General features: G+C 52.3%; 1 protein-coding gene across 1 annotated transcript; it reads right to left on the reverse strand.

Moving 5' to 3' along the window:
* Positions 1-6,192: 6,192 nt before the first annotated feature.
* Positions 6,193-13,202, reverse strand: LOC133359970 (collagen alpha-2(I) chain-like). The gene is made up of 2 exons (XM_061578537.1): positions 13,138-13,202; positions 6,193-10,454 (listed from the first exon to the last, which is right to left on the reverse strand). The coding sequence occupies exons 1-2, from the start codon at positions 13,155-13,157 to the stop codon at positions 6,953-6,955; spliced, it is 3,522 nt and encodes a 1,173-aa protein (XP_061434521.1). The 5' UTR covers positions 13,158-13,202; the 3' UTR covers positions 6,193-6,952.
* Between the last annotated feature and the right edge of the window lie 8,815 nt (positions 13,203-22,017).

A 22,017-nucleotide genomic window follows, 5' to 3' on the forward strand; every position in this document is an offset into this window, starting at 1 on the left:
CGACCCCGATCGCGCTGCAGTGCGCTGCGCTCACGAGCGAGGCCACCGCCCCCGTGTCCAGTAGGATTCGGGTACGCACTCCGTTTACCTCCCCTTCCACCAGCGACGTGGCCCCCGTGATCCCCGCCACCAGCTCCCGCAGCCAGTCGCCAGGAGTCACCGTTTCTGTGGGCGTTGTTGCTGGAACCTGTGTGGAGATCACTCGCTCGCCATTATTCTCATTATCGTCTATCTGTATCGGGACCGCGTCGATTGCACCCCTAGTTGGTCCGCTCTCTAGGGGGCGTTGGAGTTTAACCCCCGTGTCTGTCTAGCTCGGGTGATTTCCGGACAATCCCTCACTAGATGCCCTCGGCGATCGCACATATAACATGCCCGGGGAGGGGGGGCGGCTCCGTAGCGGGTCCCCTGTCCGCTCCCTCTCCCAGTACGCAGTTGTCCCAAATCGGACTCTAATTGGGACACCCTCCCGGCTAGTCCCCCTACTGTCGAGCGTAGTTCACCCATCTCAGACTGGAGGGTCTTCATATTTTTATTTGCGTCCTCGCGTACCTGGTTTACCTTGTCGTCTATCTGGGTTACCTGGCCGGAGACATCCTTTATACCCGTTTGTATACCGGCAACCCATCCCGGGGTTGTCTCGCGGGACACTGGAGGCTCTCTTTCCCGGCCCCTTACCCTCCTCGCGAGCTCCTGTTCCTCCTCCTCATCTTCCGAGAGCAGGCTCGCAATGGCGCGCTCTCGTCCCAGCCCCCGGAGCTGCGCGCGTTCGCTGTGAATTCTTTCACACTTACGTGCGCGCTCGACAAGGGCGTTAAAGGGAAGACGTGGGCAGCTCATGTCTGGCTGCCACCACGCCGTGCGAGACAGGTACCGCTGGATTTTCTCGGCGGCCAGTTCCTCAATAACATCAGTTGCGTACCCCGGGCGTGCGATCTTTGTTAACTCGCGCACATCCTCGGCGTAATCACGTAGATCTTCGCCAGGTTGGCGCCGGTGCGCCTCTAAGGCCGATTTTGCTTCCTCCTCGTCACGCGTGCCAAACCGCTGATCGAGTCGGCGCATCAGCTCCTCTAGCTGTGTCTGTGCGCTCGCGGGTAACGCTTCTACAAAATCGGCTGCCCGCCCATCAAGATTCATATTAAGTTGACGTACTGCCTGCGCGTCCGTCCACCCATTAATTTCCTTGGCCCCTAAGAGATTGCGGGCGAATGCCTTCCACGAAGGGGCCCCCCGGCCGGTAAATATTAGTCTTATTTTAGCGTGAGGTAACGCGGGGGTCCGTACCGCTTCCGACACCAATTTGTGGGGGTCGCTAGCCCCCGAGATCCCTCCCTCGATAATGCTAACGGCCGGGCTAGCATCATCAATCGCCCCCCCGCTGCTAAGCGAACCGCTGCTAAGTTCCTCACCCATGGTGTGGGAGCCGTCGCCCGAGGGTTCCACCCCACCGCGGGTCCGCGTAGCAGGCATGATTAATTACGTACGCGCACACCCACACACACAGCTCCGTACGGCACTCACTCTTGCGCTTCTCTGCGCCGCGCTGGCCGCTCACGTTACAATCGCGCACCTGGGGTACGCCGATTTCGCACGACGAGAGCTTACGCATACCCCGTACCACACGCGTTCACACTTATAACACGTAACGAGCACACGCCAGCGGGGCACACGCCGACACAACGACTAAAGTCGCCGCCGCCGTGCGCGCGAGATAAACCGTACAACAATGCGCAGCCGATTACGCTATGATCGCGCACCTGGGGGACGCCGATTACGCACGCTGCGAGCTTACGCACACACAGTACCACACGCGTTCCCACACGCTCACACTGCACGACAAGATCACGCGAGACCACGCTTCGCTATTAATGATTTATTACCTGATAACTAATGTTGAATTAGTGAGTCGACGAGGCTGGCCTATTCCACTAAACCGGCACCTATTCCCTATTTATCGGCTATGATTCTAAGTCACCTTCTTACTCACTGTTAAGTGTCCACGGCGGTCCGCTGATCCTTGTGTTAACCGCGTGCCTCGGTGCGTCGCACGGACGTCCGGGTCGCTGGCTCGAGCTGCGTCTGGTCGCCTGGCGCTGGAGTAAGAGAGCCATTTCCCCTCTGCGCTCCTCTATTTATCCTCCCTACCTCCAAAGGGGATGCTGCGCTGAACAATGGGCTCGTGCACCCCAAGCCCGCGCACGGCAGTCCCCAGGCGCTGTTGATATGCTAATCAGTGAGCGACGTTGGCGGCGTACATCCTAATTACTCCCTTACCCTTCCTAACAATGGGGCCTGCGCGCTCAAGCGCAATTATCCCAACCCCCCATGACTATGCGCAACAGCCCCTGTGACCCCGCTATTCATGCTGTCTCGTGCCTCCCCTGCTTGCCCCGTCGACTCGTGGGGGTGTGTGTGGGGGGAAATGCGCCTCAACCGCGGTGGCCGAATGCCCCACGCCGCGACCACACCATATTAAGGCCGGCAGCAGCACCGCGGTACCACGTAGCACGGGGGAGGTCATCCAATTCCCTGATCGCCGGAAACCGTGAGAATTAATCCCGATAAGGGTCTCTCGGATAAAAACCGGTCGATCAGGTAACCTTCCCTTCCAGCTCTATGGGGGGGGGGGGGGGATGCGTGCGGGTGTGTGCTTATGTGGGGCGGGTGATGGGGGGCAGTGCGGTGGGGGAAGCCGGGCGGCTCCCTGGCTCGGCAGAGCGGCCCCGTCGCTGTGGCACCACAACTGCGCGTGGCGCTTTGTGTTGCCGTTGCCATGAATCGTTGAAGCGCGTTCACGATCTGTTGTTCTCCTGTAACGCGGTGGTGGTTGTTGCGTTCCTGAAGAACGCCGCGTTGTGGAGAAATAATATAAACTATAGGGGGTGAAGCGTGGTCCGCGATAACACGCCCCTACAGATTTCAATTCACACGCCCCTACAGATTTGTCTTGGTCATGTGCCTACCTTTCCTATACTCTGCACTGCTACGGTGTTTATTGTGTTGTGTTTGTTGTTGTGGCGTTCTGACCACGTGCCCCTACTGGACAAAGAGCTTCACAGCTCATCGGATTCTTCCAGAATAAAAATTTAAACTTAAAAACTCTGATAACGTCACTGCGTGGTGACGTCACGCGTCTCACCCCCCACGCTCCTGTTACCCCCCACCCCTCCCACCCTCCAGTTACCCCCCACCCCTCCCACCCTCCATTCCCCCCTCCCACCACTCACCAACCGCAATTCCGCCCCCACCCCCTATCCCCCCCTCACCCCCACCCCCGATTCCCCCTCCCCCCTACTCCTCCAACTGCCTTTTCGCCCCCACCCCCTCCTCCCCCCCACCACCACCAACCGCCGCCATTGGCCACTTAGTGACGGTGACGTCACCACGGCGCCTGTGCCAGGCTGGGTGCAGTTCGAGGCTGCCGCGTGAAGTGTCGACGGCTCGACACTGAGGTGGTGACGTCACGCGAGCGTTGTGTTTAACGATTTAACCACGTGACGATATTACTCGAATATTACAATATTAGCGTAAAAATAACAGGACCCTGCGGGGTGGGCTGGTAGGAACGAATAACCAAAGAATATAGACATAATGTATTATTACACTTGTTTAGCCAGGAAAGCCCCACTGAGTCTAAAGGTTTTTGTAGGGTCCTGCCAAGTGTTTGCAGTAGGGGGCGATGTTGCTACACCGAATCGGACGATACGAAGGGAGAGTGTGAGGCCTAGTTCTAGGCTTTAGGCCTAGCTGTAGGCGTTAGGCCGCTGTGAGTTAATTTATAATTTAAATGTTTTAATTATTTACGTAAAAGCTTTAAATGTAAATGTTTCTATTTCAAAACATCAGGGAATGTAACATTGTAAAACATGAACTCCCTTTCACACACGCGGGGGTACGATACGAAGGGAGAGGTTGAGGCCTAGTTCTAGGCTTTAGGCCTAGCTGTAGGCCGCCGTGAGTTAATTTTAAAATTAAATGTTTTTATTATTTATGTAAAAGCTTTAAATTTAAATGTTTCTATTTAAAAGCATCAGGGAATGTAACATTGTTAAACATGAACTCCCTTGCACACACGCGGGGGTACGATACGAAGGGAGAGTGATAGGCGTAGTTCAAGGCTTTAGGCCTAGCTGTAGGCTTTAGGGCGCTGTGAGTAAAATTTGAATTTAAAAGTTTTAATTAAAAGCTATCTCAGGGAATTATAAGGGAATGTTACACTTGTTTAGCCAGGAAAGCCTCATTAATTTAAATATTTTAATTAAAAGCTATCTGAGGGAATTATAAGGGAATGTTACACTTGTTTAGCCAGGAAAGCGTCACTGAGTCTAAAGGTTTTTGTAGGGTCATGCCAAGTGTTTGCAGTAGGGCGCAATGTTGCTACACGGTCGGACGGACGGACGGACGGAGGATATAATCTATTGTAGGCTGGTCCACTTCGTTCCTACCAGTATGAGCATTAGCTGAAGTGATGTGAATACGTTCGGATAACCTCATATAATGTTACATTTACCTGAGGTAAAGTTACCTCCCGCGAGGTAAAGTTATCTCACCTGAAGTTACCTCTTCCTAATGTAATCTTACTTCACTTGAGGTAAAGTTACCTCTATCTGAGGTAACGTTACCTCACCTAAGGTAAAGTTACCTCATCTGAGGTAAAGCTACCTCTACCTAATATAATGTCACCTCACATGAGGTTCAGGACCAGTTCAGATAATCGCTGTCACTGTTGTTGGCCGTGAGCGGGAATCGAACTCAGGTGGCTGGGTTCGTAGCGCAGCGCTTTAACCGCTACAACTACCGCTCCCCATAACCACACCAGGTACAGATAGGTTCCAGAGGTATGTCTGTAAGTCAATGTGTTCGTAAGTCCAACTTTGCGCCTGTCGATTCCAAACATGGTTGCATGGCATGTACACTAAACACGGGGAGTGGCTTTTAAAGTTGAATCATATCCTGTAGATGTGGATGCCACTGGTCCATCATGTTCTGCAGATGCGGATGCCACTGGTTCTTCATGTTCTGCAGATGTAGATGCCACTGGTTCTTCACATTCTGCAGATGTAGATGCCACTGGTTCTTCATGTTCTGCAGATGTGGATGCCACTGATTCTTCATGTTCTGCAGATGTAGATGCCACTGATTCTTCATGTTCTGCAGATGTAGATGCCACTGGTTCTTCATGTTCTGCAGATGTAGATGCCACTGGTTCTTCGCGTTCTGCAGATGTGGATGCCACTGATTTTTCATGTTCTGTAGATGCCACTGGTTCTTCACGTTCTGCAGATGTGGATGCCACTGGTTCTTCATGTTCTGCAGATGTGGATGCCACTGATTCTTCACGTTCTGTAGATGTAGATGCCACTGATTCTTCACGTTCTGCAGATGTAGATGCCACTGGTTCTTCATGTTCTGCAGATGTAGATGCCACTGGTTCTTAATGTTCTGCAGATGTAGATGCCACTGGTTCTTCATGTTCTGCAAATGTAGATGCCACTGGTTCTTCATGTTCTGCAGATGTAGATGCCACTGGTTCTTCACGTTCTGTAGATGCCACTGATTCTTCACGTTCTGCAGATGTAGATGCCACTGGTTCTTAATGTTCTGCAGATGTAGATGCCACTGGTTCTTCATGTTCTGCAAATGTAGATGCCACTGGTTCTTCATGTTCTGCAGATGTAGATGCCACTGGTTCTTCACGTTCTGTAGATGTAGATGCCACTGGCTCTTCATGTTCTGTAGATGCGACTGGTTCTTCACGTTCTGCAGATGTAGATGCCACTGGTTCTTCACGTTCTGCAGAAGTAGATGCCACCACCGCCGCCATCTATTGCACGGCAGTCGAACTTACACGACTCTCGCTCCGAACTGGCAACTGGACATACGGGACAGGTTTGTTCGTATCTCTGAATGTTCGTAAGTAGAGGAGTCCCTGTACTCACACGCACATCACCAGGGCGCTTGTGCCAGGCTATGTGCACGCGCGCGCACGTGGGGGCCACACTACAACATTCCATCGGGCACACACACACAGAAGCCTTCTGGGTGTGACAATTCTCAGCATCGATAACTCAAACAAAAGCCATAATCGGTCCAAGGGGAATTGTATTTTATTATGTTTTATTTTTATTATTGTATTATTTCCCTGCTACGTGACTTTACCGAAAGAACCAAGAAGGCGGTCCAAGGAGGTAAAGGTATCTAAACTGCACTTTATTGAACGCGACGTTACCACACTGTACAACAACAAAGGAAAAAACCTCAACCACCCTCGTCAATTGCGTTAACCGTGTGCCAACGCAGCAGCAGCAGTACCACCATCGTAACCAAATCACGTGTTTTACTTTGACCGCAACATTCGGCAGCAGGTGACGACCGTTGCATTGCCTCTGGCCAGACCTGACAGTCCCAAGGCGCCCAGAGGAGATATCTACACCAGTTTGCACGTGTCGTGTGCGTGCTTAACTTCTTTCACACCACCGCACGCAGCCAACCGTGCTAATCGGAGGTGCGGTGGGAAGGACAACATATTAAAGGCAACAAGCAGCAGCAGATCTAAAGAAACGATTACACAATGTAGTAGAGAGGTGCAGTGTATAATCGTGTCGTCTATAGAGTATTAGAGTATATCGTGCGTAGTAGTGTACAGGGTAGTTTAGTGCGATGGCTAACTCACAAACTCAACACTGGTGGTGGTGGTTGGGCGACAATAAACTCACAAACTCAACACAAAATCTTGACGTAAAGCTTTCGTGACTGTAGGAATTCATATTCTTTCGGTCTTTCCGTAAAGTCACGTAGTGTATAGGGTAGTGTAGTGCAGTGGGTGGGTAGCTGACCGCTAACTCATGTTTTGTTATTTTCTTTGAACCTATCGACGTGACATTACCGAAAGACTCAAAGAATATAAACTCAACACAATGGTGGTGGTGGGTGGATTGGCGGGCGACGGTTAACTCACAAACTCAACACGGTGGTGGTGATGGTGGTGGGAGCTCTCCCCCCCACCGTCCCGCTTCACCACCGACACGGCAAAGGGTCCGCCGCCCTCACCCCCTCGCTCCACCTTGGCCCACGGCCACGCGGCCAGCCCGCGGCCGCCCTCCCGCTTCGACGCCGTAGTCGTCCTCGCCGTGCTCATCCTCGTGCTCATCCTCGTCGTCATCCTCCTCGTCGTCATCTCCGCGAAACTCGCCTCTTCGAGCTTCACCTTCTTGCTCTTCCTCTTCGCCGGCGCGGCCGCCCCCCTGCTCCTGCTGCACTCGCAGGGGTGCATCGCCGTGAGCGCGGCGGCGCCGAGGGGAGCCGTCCCGGCCGACGCCTCGCCGCCGCACACGGAGCACCGGTGGTGGTGGTGGTGGCGGCAGCGGCGGCCCCTCCCGCCCGACACGTCCGGCAAACCGAACGTCGCTCCCGGCGGTGGCGGCTCGGCGTCGTCACCGCTGCGGTGAGCCCTCTGGTGCCTGCGGAGGTCCCGCCGCTTGGCGAACGCCTCGCCGCACACGCAGCAGCGGTAGGCCTCTTCTCCCGCCGATGCTTTCGTGCCGGCCGGCGTCCCCAACGGCACCGGCAAAAGCTCCGGCGCGTCGTCGTCCACGTTGCCCGAGGCCCTTCCGCCACCGCCGCCGCGGTGAGCCCTCAGGTGCCGGCGGAGGTCTCTCCGCTTGGCGAAGGCCTCGCCGCACACGCAGCACAGCTGGGCCTCGTCTCCCGCCGGCGGGAACTTGGCGGCCGCATCGACCGCCGCCGCCGCGCCGACCACCCCCCCCTCCCGGCGAGCCCTCCGGTGCCTGCGGAGGTCCCTCCGCTTGGCGAAGCACTCCCCGCACCCGGCGCAGGCGTACGCCTCCTCCCCGGTCACCGGTAGCGCCGCCCAAGTGCCGGGCCTAGCGCCCAGCGGACCGGTCGTCGTCGCCATCGACGTGCGGTGTGTCCTCCGGTGCCTGCGGCAGTCCCTCCACCTGGCGAAGAGCTCCCCGCACGCCGGGCAAGCGAACGCCTCCTCTCCCGGCGACGTTCTAACGTCGGGCGGCGGAGGCGGAGGCCGCGGTGAGCCGTCAGGCAGCCCCCCTGATCCGAACACGCGGGGGTGGAACCCTCCATCTCCCCCACCTCCTCTTACTGCTGTGCTCGGCGCGCAATTCCATGGCTTTGCCACGTTGGACTTCCCACCTGGCACGCCGGATGTCCCTCCCGGGAATCCGGGCACCTCTCCCAACAACCAGGGCACTCGCCTCATCCCATCGAGCCTCCCCACGGCTAAACTCTCATCGCCAGAAGTCGTCCGTCCTATCAAGTTCAGTCTCCCCACTGCCAAATCATCACCGCTGAAAGTTGTCCCTCCTGTCATGCCGAGTCTCCCTGCTGGTAAATCCTTACAGCTGGAAGTCGTCCCTCCTGTCATGCTGAGTCTCCCCATCGGTGCATCATCACCGCTGAAAGTGGCCCCTCGTGTTGTGCCGAGTCTCCCCATTGGTGCATCATCACCACTGAAAGTGGCCTCTCCTGTTATGCTGAGTCTCCCCATTGGTGCATCATTACCGCTGAAAGTGGCTCCTCGTGTTGTGCCGAGTCTCCCCATTGGTGCATCATTACCACTGAAAGTGGCCCCTCGTGTTGTGCCGAGTCTCCCCACCGCTAAACTCTCACCGCCGGGAGCCGTCCCTCCCGTCGTGTTGAGCCTCACCGCTGATAAATCCTCACAGCCGGGAGTCGTCCCTCGCACCGGATCGCTCGTCCCCCCCGGCGTAGGTTTCGGGTGCAGGGACCCGCTGGCCAGACGGGAAGCCGCCCTCAGCCGTCGGGTCGCCGTGCCGCCCTGCGGAACGTTCGGCGCTCCTCCCGCCGCCTCGCGCTTCACTCCCGCACGAGAAGCCCTCACGCCGACGGAGGCCGTCTTCGCCGTCTCTCCCACTGCGTCGAGCGCGCCTCTCGGCGAAGTTCTAACGCCGGGGGTCGTCGCGATTCCACCGGGCGCGGTCCCCGCTACCGCTTTGCGCGACCTTGCCGGTAAAGTCCTGACGCTGGCCGGCGGGGTCGTCTCTCCTACCGCGTCGGGCGTGCCCCCCGATGAGGTCCTCACGCCGCGGGGCAACGCCTTTGTCTTTCTAGCCGCGTTGAGCGTCACTCCCGGCGAATTTCTGATGCCTCGGGGAGTCCTCTTCGTCTCTGGTACCGCGCTGAGCGTCACTGCCGGTGGAGTTCTGAGGCTGCGTGGCGTCTTCCTGGTCCCTCCTACTGCGTCCAGAGTGCCTTCCGGCAATGTTCTGACACCGGGGGGCATCGTCCCTCCATCGGGCACGGTCCCTGCTACCACATCGCGCGACCTTCCCGGTGAAAAATTCCCGACACTGGTGGTGGTGGTGGCGGCGGCAGTGGGGGGGGCGGTGGCTGCCTTCGTCTCTCCCACACCATCGAGCGCCACTCCCGGCGAAGCTCTAGCGCCAGTGGCCGCCGAAGACGTCGCCGCCTTCTTCTTCCTCCTCGTCTCTCCGACGACGTCGACCGAAGGAGCCCCGACGTCGGAGGCCGTCGGCGTCCCTTTCGGCGATCCGGCCGCCGCCGCGGCCGCCGCCCTGGCCGCCACGTGCGTCTTCTGGTGCCTGCGCAGGTTCTCGGCGCGCGAGAACTCCCCGCCGCACTCGCCGCACGCGTACGGCCTCTCGCCGGTGTGCGTCCGCTGGTGGCTTCGCAGGTCTCCGGAGCGCGCGAACGCCCGGCCGCAGGTGCTGCACACGTACGGCTTGTCGGCGGCGTGCACCCTCGCGTGCCGCCTCAGGTTGCGGGCGTCCGCGAACGCCCGCCGGCACACGGGGCACACGTGCGGCCTGGCGCCCGTGTGCGTCGTGCCGTGGGCCGCCAGCGCCGCCGCGTGGGCGAAGGCCTTGCCGCAGACACCGCACGGGTACGGCTTCTCGCCCGTGTGCACCCTGGCGTGGGCCCTGAGGCCCCCCGACTGGGCGAAGGCCTTGCCGCACACGGGGCACGCGTGCGGTCTGACGCCCGTGTGGATGCGCCGGTGGCGGAGGAGGCCGCCCGAGTCGGCAAAGGCCTTACCGCAGTCGGCACAGGCGTGGGGCCTGGCGCCCGTGTGGACGGTGCGGTGCGCCGCCAGGGCCGCCGCGTGGGCGAAGGCTTTGCCGCACGTGGTGCAGACGTGGGGCCTGGCCCCCGTGTGGACGGTGCGGTGGGCCGCCAGGGCGCCCAGCTGCTTGAAGGCCTTGCCGCAGACAGGGCACGCGTGGGGCCGCTCGCCCGTGTGGGTGCGCCGGTGGACCGTGAGGTTGTCCCGCTTCCTTGTGCGGTAGGGGCAGAACTCGCACTGGTGAACCGACGATGCCGATGCTGCTGTTGTTGTTGTTGACGACGCCGTTGTTGTTGACGTAGACGACGATGCCGTACCGCCGGTAGACGGGGCGCATGTGCGGACACCTGCAGACTCCCGACGGCTCGTGCTGAATCGACACCCAACCAACCATCCACCCGCCCGACATAAATCAGTATTTTTACCGTAGGAATCCGATGAGCTATAAAGCTCTTTGCCACAGATGTCGGGGGATCAGAACATAACAACAAATAGACGCAAACGTGACAGGAGTGTAAAGTAAAGGAAAGGTAAACAAATAACTTTAAACTATTTTTTATCTTACCAGATAGTAAGGCCCCGACTGAGCTATTTTATCTTCTTAGTTCTTTCGGTAAAGTCTCGTAGAAGGGAAATAATAAAATAAAAAACATAATAAAATATTTAAAAATTATTTTATCATGTTTATTTTTATTATTTTATTATTTCCCTTCTACGTGACTTTACCGAAAAAACCAAGAAGATGAATCCCTGCAGTCACGAAAGCTTTAAATCGAAATTTGAGCTATTTTATTTTATACCTACGTGACTTTACCGAAAGAACCAGAGAGTATGAGCGATGTAGCTTCGTGTTCAGAAGCCCTGACCTGTCGCAACTAATAGCAGCTCAGCCAAGTGGCTGATATCATCATCAATACTCTTCTTAGTTTTTTCGGTAAAGTCACGTAAAGGAAAATAAAATAATAAAAAAATAAAACATAATAAAATTATTCTCACGACGTTTCGGCCACAACGCAAGCAGCCGTCCTCAGGTGAAGAACAGGTCTGTCGCGAAAGACAGCGTCTGAATGAAACACCACCAGGCTTGGCAGCGTATATTTAAGCTGGGTTGGAGGGGGAAGAGCGCCTTGACAAAGGAATTTGCATATCAAGAGGAATGTATCATATTTATGGGAAATATGCTACTTGATATGCAAATTCCTTTGTCCGAAAGACCTGTTCTTCACCTGAGGACGGCTGCTTGCGTTGTGGCCGAAACGTCGTGAGAATTATTTTAATATGGTTTATTTTTATTATTTTATCATTTCCCTTCTACGTGACTTTACCGAAAGAACCAAGAAGATGAATCCCTGCAGTCACGAAAGCTTTAAATTGAAATCATCAATACTCTAAACGCGTGTTTGTACGGACTCATAGAGACCCATATAGACTCACAGAGACTTACAGAGACCCACAAAAAGCTGCAGACTCATTGAGATCCAGAGACCCAAGGACCGACAGAAACCCATAGACCCACAGACAACACTGTGTAACAAAACATTTTCTTGTTCCTGTTTAGCAAGTGTTATTTTCTAATTGCGTACGCCTCGAAAGTACAGAAAATTGCTATCATTCCCCAAAAACTTTGCTTTTGTGACCAGGACACAAAAGCCAAGTTAATACTCCACTATTAATAACACTGTGTAACAATTTTTATTTTTTTTTGTTCCTGGGTAGTAAGTGTTATTTTCCAATTTCTTATGCCTCAAAAGTACAGAAAATGGCTATTATTCTCCACAAACTTTGCTTTAGTGACCAGGACAGTGATATTTTTACATTGATCTATTTTCAATGAGAAAACGTGGTGTGCATTTGTCAATCCTTCGCATAAAGTCCTGGTCGCAAAAGCAAAGATTGTGGGGGATAGCCATTTTCTATACTTTTGAGGCATAAGCAATTAGAAAAAAGCACTTACTACTCAGGAACAAAAATCGTGTTACATAGTGAGAGACCCATAGACTCAAGAGACTTAGAGACCCACACAAAGCCACAGAGACTCACCCACATAGACCCGTACACTCATCGAGACCCATACTATAACTCATAGAGTGCCATGAAGATCCAGAGACTGAAGAGACCCACAGAAACCCACAGACTCATGTAGACCCACATAGACCCACAGAGCCTCACAGAGATCCACAGAGATCCAGAGATTTATAGAGACCCACAGAGACGCGCAGAGACCCATAGACCCACAGACTCATGTAGACCCACAAAGACCCATAGAGACTCAGAGACCCACAGAAACCCACAAAGGCCCACAGACACCCATACTCATCGAGACCCATACTATAACTCAACTATGTTGTATTGTTACCAGACAGTAAGGTCCCACTGAGTTTTGTAGTAGCTTCTTGTTCACAAGCCTCTTCACCTGGCTTATCACAACTGACGACAGCTCAACCCTGTGGCTGCTGCTATCATATCACGATGATCGTTGTTGTTCAAATCGTGCGGGGACATGAGGCGACGTTTCGGTCAACGGACCTAACGGCTACTGTCGTCATCACAGCTCAGCGAAGCGCTGAAGAAACGAGCGGTGTTTTGGTAAACAACTCCGATTTGAAAGCGATACTAGCGGGTGGCGGTGGTGAGACGTTGATGATGGTGATAATATTTAATTGGAGATATTTCTGTATAAAAATGTGATTATCGTGATAAGTCACCGAGAGATTATCCGGGGTAAGAGTTATGCAAACGGATCCATCGTTAAACATCAATCATCATCATCGTCGTCGTCGTCAACATCGTAACGATATTAAAGTATCCGTAATGTAGGGTTTAATAAAAAACAACTATATAATGATATTGGTCGTGTTAAACAATGCCGATGTACGGGGAGCGGTTAAACGCTGAGGTAAACGACTTTAAAAAAAACCACAACAACCTTTGCGTTCAGATTTTAAAAAAAATATATAAAATAAAAATAGAGAGAGAGAAAGCGCGAGAGAGCGAGAGAAAGAGAGATGAATTTGAGAGTCTTGAGGTGAAATGAGAAATAAAAATTCAGGAACCTTTTGCCGCTCGCCGCCATCTTTCTTCTAGCGCAGCTCCCCACCCAGGGCCTACGTGACGTCACGCCAACCCCCCCCCCCCGTACAGGCGACATGACGTCACGGAAGACGTTAAGTATCTGGTTGACGTCATTAACCAAGGTTTTTTTTTCTTACCAGTGACGTCTGCAAAGGAGCCCCCCCCACCTACCTCGGAGTCCGCGTGACGTCAACAGCACCCCCACCTCCCGCGTGCGCCGCACGAAGGACATGACGTCAGGGGAGAAGTTGAGTTTTCTCGGGTGACGTCATCAACCACCGTTATTTTATAAAATCTCAGTGACATTAACGACGGCTGGACCCGCGTGACGTCAGATCCGCGCCATCTCGGATGACATTACGTCAGAGGATCAAGATGACGTCGATAACCAGTTTTTTCAGTGAGATCATGACCGGTTTTCGCCAGTGACGTCATCGGAACCGCTAACGGACGTGACGTCACTCAGACGACTGAACCCGGTGAATCGATTCAGGTTCGGGCGAGTTTGGTGATGACGTCATAAGCGGGTAACAGACGATTGCGTTGTTAAATCTGTGACTTAAAGCTTTCGTGACTGCAGGAATTAATATTCTGTGGGTCTTTCGGTAAAGCCACGTAGAAAGATCAAATAATTAAAAATAGTAAAAATAAATGTATCTACGTAGCTTTACCGAAATACTCAAAGAATATGCTTGCGTTGTTAATCAGGGTAACAAAAATACGTTCGAGTGACGTCATCGGCTAGCCATGTTTGAATGCGTCACTCAGACCGCTGTTAACACCGGTAATGATGTCACTCGTGGGCGAGTTTTTGTGTGTGACGTCATCTACCGAGTTAAATAAGGACGTCATCGAGCCGGTGGGGGGGGGGGGGGAAGTCGTGGCGTCAACCTGATTGGACGTCGGTGACGTCACACGAGGAGGTGGCCGATGACGTCAGACGCTACTCGACACAAACACCGCCTGAGCGACGTCATCGATCAGGGCGAATCGTGACGTCACCCCCCCGCCCCCTCTTCGCATGACACTGACCAGACTGGTGAAGTATGGTCGAATAACCTCACCCCTCCCCCTATAGGGTTGTAAACTCTGACTGATGCCATTCTAGGAAATTCGTAAAAAAAAAAATCTATAAATATTAATTCTCTTAAAGTGTCTCCCATTATTCAATTGCTTTCCAATAATCGCAGGGAGATCGATTTTTTTATTGGGAAGCTGTGGGAAAAGAGCTTCATGGCTCATCGGATTCCTCCTGCATTGTGTGTGTGAGTGGATGAGTGGGTGGGTGAGTGTGTAAGTGGGTGTGCGAGTGTGTGTGTGAGTGTGTGAGTTGGTAGGCGCGTGTGTGGATGTGTGGCGAATGGCGGTTGTTGTGTGAGTGTGCGAGTGTGTGGGTGAGTGTGCGAGTGTATGGTTTGAACCCAGGGTCTCAGTGTCTCTGACACGGCCATTATGAACCCACTGAGAGAGAGACACCCAGACCCAGGGCTTGAACCCAGGTCTCAGTGTCTCTGACACGGCCATTATGAACCCACTGAGAGAGAGAGACACCCAGACCCAGGGCTTGAACCCAGGTCTCAGTGTATCTGACACGGCAATTATGAACCCACTGAGAGAGACACCCAGACCCAGGGCTTGAACCCAGGTCTCAGTGTCTCTGACACGGCCATTATGAACCCACTGAGAGAGAGACACCCAGACCCAGGGCTTGAACCCATGCCTCAGTTTCTCTGACACGACCATTATGAACCCATTGAGAGACACCCAGACCCAGGGCTTGAACCCAGGTCTCAGTTTCTCTGACACGGCCATTATGAGCCCACTGAAAGAGACACCCAGACCCAGGGCTTCAACCCAAGTAATCACGGTGGCTAGGAGATATAAACTACCTCGCCTGGTCTACAGGAGATCGTTGGTTCGATCCCGACCCTGACCCGTGCTGCTGCTGTATATTTGGAGTGTCTACGAGGCTCTAGATCTCTATGGGTCCCTGTGAAGCTCTGTGGGTCTATGGGTCTCTGTGTAAATCTCTGTGGGTTTCTGAGTCTCTGGATTTCTATGGGTCTCAGTGAGGCTCTGTGGGTCTCTTGCGTCTATGGGTATCTGAGTCTCTGTGTTTCTGTGAGTCTCTATGAGTCTCTGGATCTCTGTGGGTCTATGTGAGGCTCTGGATCTCTATGGGTCTCTGTGAGGCTCTGTGAGTCTCTGGATCTCTGTGGGTCTCTGTGAGGCTCTGTGGGTCTCTATGGGTCTCTATGAGTCTCTGCATCTCTGTGGGTCTCTGTGAGGCTCTGTGGGTCTCTATGGGTCTCTATGAGTCTCTGGATCTCTGTGGGTCTGTGTGAAGCTCTGTGGGTCTCTATGGGTCTGTATGAGTCTCATACGAGTGTGTACAAACACGCGTTTATATTATTTGTCTGCTGCTATAAATGTCCACGTGATGATGATGGTATCGGCCACTTCGTTGAGCTGCCATCAGTTGTGATACGCCAGGTCCAGGGGCTTGTGAACAAGAAGCTACGACAAATCTCTGTGGGACCTTACTGTCTGGTAACAATACAACAGAGTTGAGTTATAGTATGGCTGTCGATGAGTATGGTTGTCTATGGGCCTTTGTGGGTTTCTGTGGGTGTCTGTGGGTCTCTGTGGGTCTCTGTGAGTCTCTATGGGTATTTGTGGGTCTTTGTGGGTCTACATGAGTCTGTGGGTTTCTGTGGGTGTCTGTGGGTCTATGGGTCTTTGTGGGTCTCTGTGCGTCTCTGTGGGTCTCTATGAGTCTCTGGATTTCTGTGGGTCTCTGTGAGGCTCTGTGGGTCTATGGGTCTTTGTGGGTCTATGTGGGTCTATGTGGGTCTCTGTGGGTCTATGTGGGTCTCTGTGGGTCTATGGGTCTTTGTGGGTCTATGTGGGTCTATATGAGTCTGTGGGTTGCTGTGGGTCTCTTCAGTCTCTGGATCTTCATGGCACTCTATGGGTGCAGCGCCACATTAAATACGCACTACAATGACAATAGTTTAAAGCGATTTGAAGCATGTTTTATGGGGTTTTTTTTAAAGGGGGAGGCAGAGCTTTGTGACGTCATTTTTGAGGGGAGGGTTTCACTTTTTGTGATGCCGTGTGACGAAGGGGGTGGGGGGGGGGGGTCAAAAATCGTCCAAAATCGCGTGATGTCATTTATGGACGACCCCAAAAACACAGCAAGTTGGCACAGTGGGGGGCACAGGTGGTGCATCGGCCACTCATCTCAGTCAGTCGACCCGTGGCACCTGCAGGGTCTGTCCTGATCTTAAAGGTGCATGAAAATGTTGACACTCCGACTGATGCTCCTGCTGTTGTGGAGTGACTCATGCAGCGAGCTATGGCTGCAGAGTTTGGTAGTACATGTTGTTAACGTCGTTTATTGTGAAAATTCGGTCACAGTTCCTATGATCACTGTTTCATTGCTTTTATGGCTTTATTTAGGTGATTTTTGAAACGTTTTTCGGTTTGGCCATGTTTGTTTGTTGTAGTACAGAGTAAAACTGATGGCCTTAATCTAAGTTGTCTTGTGGTTGTTGTTGTTGTTGTTGTTTGACTTACATCCACTGGGGTTTTTGCACACAGCGTTGGTGTGCGGTGCTTTTTCTACAATATTTTGCTGTCTTTTCTTGGATTTTCTGTTTGCACTCAGTCACATATTCACTTTAAGATGTTTTCTTGTTCATGTTTTTTTGTTTGTTGCGGTTGCACCCGATTCAAGAGCCGAATGGCTCACAGGGCTACACCTAATCAATGAAACTTGAAACTTCACGTGGTAGCCTCAAACGTGCACCTAGCCTGGCACAGACGCCTTCGGTGACGTCACCGCCACTCGGTGACGCTTCGTTGCCCCTTCGCTGAGCCTCAGTGGGGCACAGAGGTCGCAAACGGGTTTTTGATTCCTTACCCGTACCCTACCCGAAATGAGTGACCAACGGTTACTCACCAGTGACTCACGGCCTACCCGTATCCGACCGCACCAGGGTCGCAAACGGCTACCCGTACCCGGCACGGGTAGCCGGGTATCGGGTAGGGTACGGGTATCGGGTAACTGATTGCGACCTCTGGGATGAAGCCATGTTGCAGGTGCGGGTGGGTTGATTCTAGGAACTTGAATTGTGAGAAGAGACAAGACGTTGGGAAATGAGTGACAAACGGTGACTCACCAGTGACTCACGGCCTAGCCGTACCCGGCCGCACCAGGGTCGCAAACGGGTACTCGTACCCGGCCGGGTACGGGCAGCCGGGTATCGGGTAGGGTACGGGTATCGGGTACCCGGTTGCGACCTCTGGTGGGACAGCTTCACCCCCAATAATCTGCAGCCATCGATCTGCCCGCGAGAGGGCGACGCTCACCCACGCGGTTGACATCAGCAGCGCTGCACGGAGCCTCTTCGTGCGCGCGGGACTTCTTTCGCACCGTACGCAGCGTAAACCCGTGGGCTTGCTGATGAGAACACCGAGGGTCGAAGCCACCGTGCCGGGCTGTCGCTCGCGTTGGGTGTATAGTAGTGTAGTGTATAGTGTAGTGTATAGTGTAGTGTATAGTAGTGATGTGTATAGTAGTGTAGTGTATAATGTAGTGTATAGTAGTGATGTGTATAGTAGTGTAGTGTATAGTGTAGTGTATAGTGTAGTGTATAGTAGTGTAGTGTATAGTGTAGTGTATAGTGTATAGTAGTGTATAGTGTAGTGTATAGTGTAGTGTATAGTAGTGTGTAGTAGTGTAGTGTATAGTAGTGTAGTGTATAGTGTAGTGTATAGTAGTGTATAGCGTAGTGTATAGTGTAGTGTATAGTGTAGTGTATAGTAGTGTATAATGTAGTGTATAGTGTAGTGTATAGTGTATAGTAGTGTAGTGTATAGTGTAGTGTATAGCGTAGTGTATAGTGTAGTATATAGTGTAGTGTATGGTAGTGTAGTATATAGCGTAGTGTATAGTGTAGTGTATAGTAGTGTAGTGTATAGTGTAGTGTATAGTAGTGATGTTTATAGTAGTGTAGTATATAGTGTAGTGTATAGTGTAGTGTATAGTAGTGATGTGTATAGTAGTGTAGTGTATAGTGTAGTGTATAGTGTAGTGTATAGTAGTGATGTGTATAGTAGTGTAGTGTATAGTGTATAGTATAGTGTAGTGTATAGTAGTGTAGTGTATAGTAGTGTAGTATATAGTGTATAGTAGTGTATAGTAGTGTAGTATATGGTAGTGTAGTGTATAGTAGTGTAGTGTATAGTAGTGTAGTTTATAGTAGTGTAGTGTATAGTGTAGTGTATAGTAGTGTAGTGTATAGTGTAGTATATAGTGTAGTGTATAGTAGTGTAGTGTATAGTGTAGTGTATAGTGTAGTGTATAGTAGTGTATAGTGTAGTGTATAGTAGTGTAGTGTATAGTATAGTGTATAGTAGTGTAGTGTATAGTGTAGTATATAGTGTAGTGTATAGTAGTGTAGTGTATAGTGTAGTATATAGTGTAGTGTATAGTGTAGTGTATAGTGTAGTGTATAGTAGTGTAGTGTATAGTGTGGTGTATAGTAGTGTATAGTAGTGTAGTGCATAGTAGTGTAGTGTATAGTGTAGTATATAGTGTAGTGTATAGTAGTGTAGTGTATAGTGTAGTGTATAGTAGTGTAGTGTATAGTGTAGTGTATAGTAGTGTAGTGTATAGTAGTGTAGTGTATAGTGTACATATAATGTAGTGTAGTGTATAGTATAATAGTGTAGTGTATATTAGGTAGTGTGTAGTGTAGTGTATAGTACTGTAGTGTATAGTAGTGTAGTGTATAGTAGTGTAGTGTATAGTAGTGTAGTGTATAGTGTAGTGTATAGTAGTGTAGTGTATAGTGTAGTGTATAGTGTAGTATATAGTGTAGTGTATAGTAGTGTAGTGTATATTGTAGTGTATAGTAGTGATGTGTTTATGTAGTACCCTATTGGGGTGCAGTAATCAACGTGTTGCCTACAAGTTCAAGTGTTGGCCTCCGTGGAAACCACTACACATAGACCTAGACACGTTCTTAGAGACCCGTGTCATTACACAGAGACCTATAGACTCTGAGTGGAGGCTGTGGTTGGCGATGATGGTGATGGGTGACAATTCTGAGTGGAGGCTGGGTGTGACCGAGCAGCTGGCAGCATTCCTATTCACGGTTCATTCGTGGGTGGAAATCAGACACCCTCTCACTCACTCACCAGCCTCACGGTGTCACTCACCCTCTCACTCACTCACTAACTCACTCACTCTACCAGCTCACACGGTCACTCACTCACCAGCTCACCGTGTCACTCACTCACTCACCCTCTCACCCACTCACCGTGTCACTCACTCACTCACTCACCGTGTCACTCACTCACTCACTCACCGTGTCACTCACTCACCAGCTCACTGTATCATTTACCCTGTCACTCACTCACTCACCGCTCACCCGGTCACTCACCCTCTCACTCACTCACCAGCTCACCGTGTCACTCACTCACTCACTCACTAGCTCACGGTGCACTCACCCTCTCACTCACTCACTCCCTCACCCTCTCACTCACCAGCTCACCATATCACTCACCCTCTCACTCACTCACTCATTAACTCACTCACTCACCAGCTCACACGGTCACTCACCCTCTCACTCACTCACCAGCTCACCGTGTCACTCACTCACTCACCCTCTCACTCATTTACACACTCACCAGCTCACCCTCTCACTCACCCTCTCACTCACTCACCAGCTCACCATGTCACCCTCTCAATCACTCACCAGCTCACCCTGTCTACTCACCCTCTCACTCACTCACCAGCTCACCATGTCACTCACCCTCTTACTCACGCTCTCACTAACCCACCGACTCACTCAGCCATCACTCACTCACAGCTCACCCTATCCTCACGCTGTCTCTCATTCTCTCACTCACCCATTGGCTCACACACTCACTGACTAACTCTCACTCACTCACCCGCACACCATCTCACTCACCCATTGACTCGCACACTCATTGACTCTCTCACTCCACTCACTCAAAGAAACAAAAGACAAGACCCCCCCGTGTAGCCTTAACAGACTGTCGGGGCAAGTGCTGTTAGCGAGCAGCACCTATGAAGGCCGGCACGGCACACGAGGGGGTGAGTGGCAAGTACCACCCCCGACCGCCTTTGTCTCCCCAGTGGCGATGCTTACACACCGCACCAGGTACTCATTTGATGCTGAGTCGACCTAGGGGAGGCGCAGGACCGGTTCAGATAATCGTCACTGGTGTTGACCGTGAGCGGGACTTGAACTCGGGTCGCCAGGTTCGTAGCGCAGCGCTGACTGCTACACCACCACCGCTCCCCACAACGACTCAGAGAGAGGACGACTCAGAGAGAGAGGACGACTCAGAGAGAGGACGACTCAGAGAGAGAGAGGACGACTCAGAGAGAGGACGACTCACAGAGAGATAAAACGACTCAGAGGCAGAGAGGACGACTCAGAGAGAGGACGACTCAGAGAAAGAAGGGGACGACTCAGAGAGAGAAAGAACGACTCAGAGAGAGAGGGGATGACTCAGAGACAGAGAGGACGACTCAGAGAGAGAGGACGACTCAGAGAGAGAGGACGACTCAGAGAGAGAGGGGACGACTCAGAGAAAGGACGAATCAGAAAGAGAGAGGACGACTCAGAGACAGAGAGGGGACGACTCAGAGGCAGAGAGGGAACGAATCAGAGAGAGAACGACTCAGAGAGAGAGGACGACTCAGAGAGAGAGAGAGGTCGACTCAGAGACAGAGAGAGGACGACTGAGAGAGAGAGAGGACGACTCAGAGAGAGAGGACGACTCAGAGAGAGGGCACGACTCAGAGAGAGAGAGAGGACGACTCAGAGAGAGGACGAATCAGAAAGAGGGAGGACGACTCAGAGAGAGAAAGGACGACTCAGAGAGAGAGGGGACGAGTCAGAGAGAGAGGACGACTCAGAGTGAGAGGACGACTCAGAGAGAGAGAGAGGACGACTCAGTGGCACCAGGAGGAGGATCCGGTGCTACAAACGAATCCGCGAGCTATCGAGCGGTTAAATAAGGGAGTAAACCAGGGCACCCCAGAGCAAACCCACGCGTGCAAGGGAGAAACGCTCGATCCCTGGATTGACTGAACAAATGAAGATTCGTCCCCACACTCTGCTGCTGCAGCCATGGGTAGAAGGGAGTGAGATGGAACAGATGGAGATTAGTCCACCCACGGGGTAGATGGGATTGAGATGGAACAGATGGAGATTAGTCCACACACGGTGTAGGAGGGAGTGAGATGGAACAGATGGAGATTAGTCCACCCACGGGTAGAAGGGGAGTGAGATGAACAGATGGAGATTAGTCCACCCACGGGTAGAAGGTAGTGAGATGAACAGATGGAGATTAGTCACCCACGGGGTGGAAGGGATGAGATGGAACAGATGGAGATTAGTCCACACAGGGGTAGGAGGAGTGAGATGGAACAGATGGAGATTAGTCCACACACGGGGTAGAAGGGAGCGAGATGGAACAGATGGAGATTAGTCCACACACGGGTGGAAGGGAGCGAGATGGAACAGATGGAGATTAGTCCACCCACGGGGTAGAGAGGGAGTGAGATGGAACAGATGGAGATTAGTCCACCCACGGGGTAGGAGGAGTGAGATGGAACAGATGGAGATTAGTCCACCACGGTGTAGAAGGGAGTGAGATGGAACAGATGGAGATTAGTCCACCCACGGGTAGGAAGGGAGTGAGATGGAACAGATGGAGATTAGTCCACCCACGGGGTAGTAGGAGTGAGATGGAACAGATGGAGATTAGTCCACCCACGGGGTAGAGGAGTGAGATGGAACAGATGGAGATTAGTC

Source organism: Lethenteron reissneri, chromosome 66 (genome assembly GCF_015708825.2).
Source record: "Lethenteron reissneri isolate LAM-NWPU_2019-01 chromosome 66, ASM1570882v1, whole genome shotgun sequence".
Lineage (NCBI taxonomy): Eukaryota > Metazoa > Chordata > Hyperoartia > Petromyzontiformes > Petromyzontidae > Lethenteron > Lethenteron reissneri.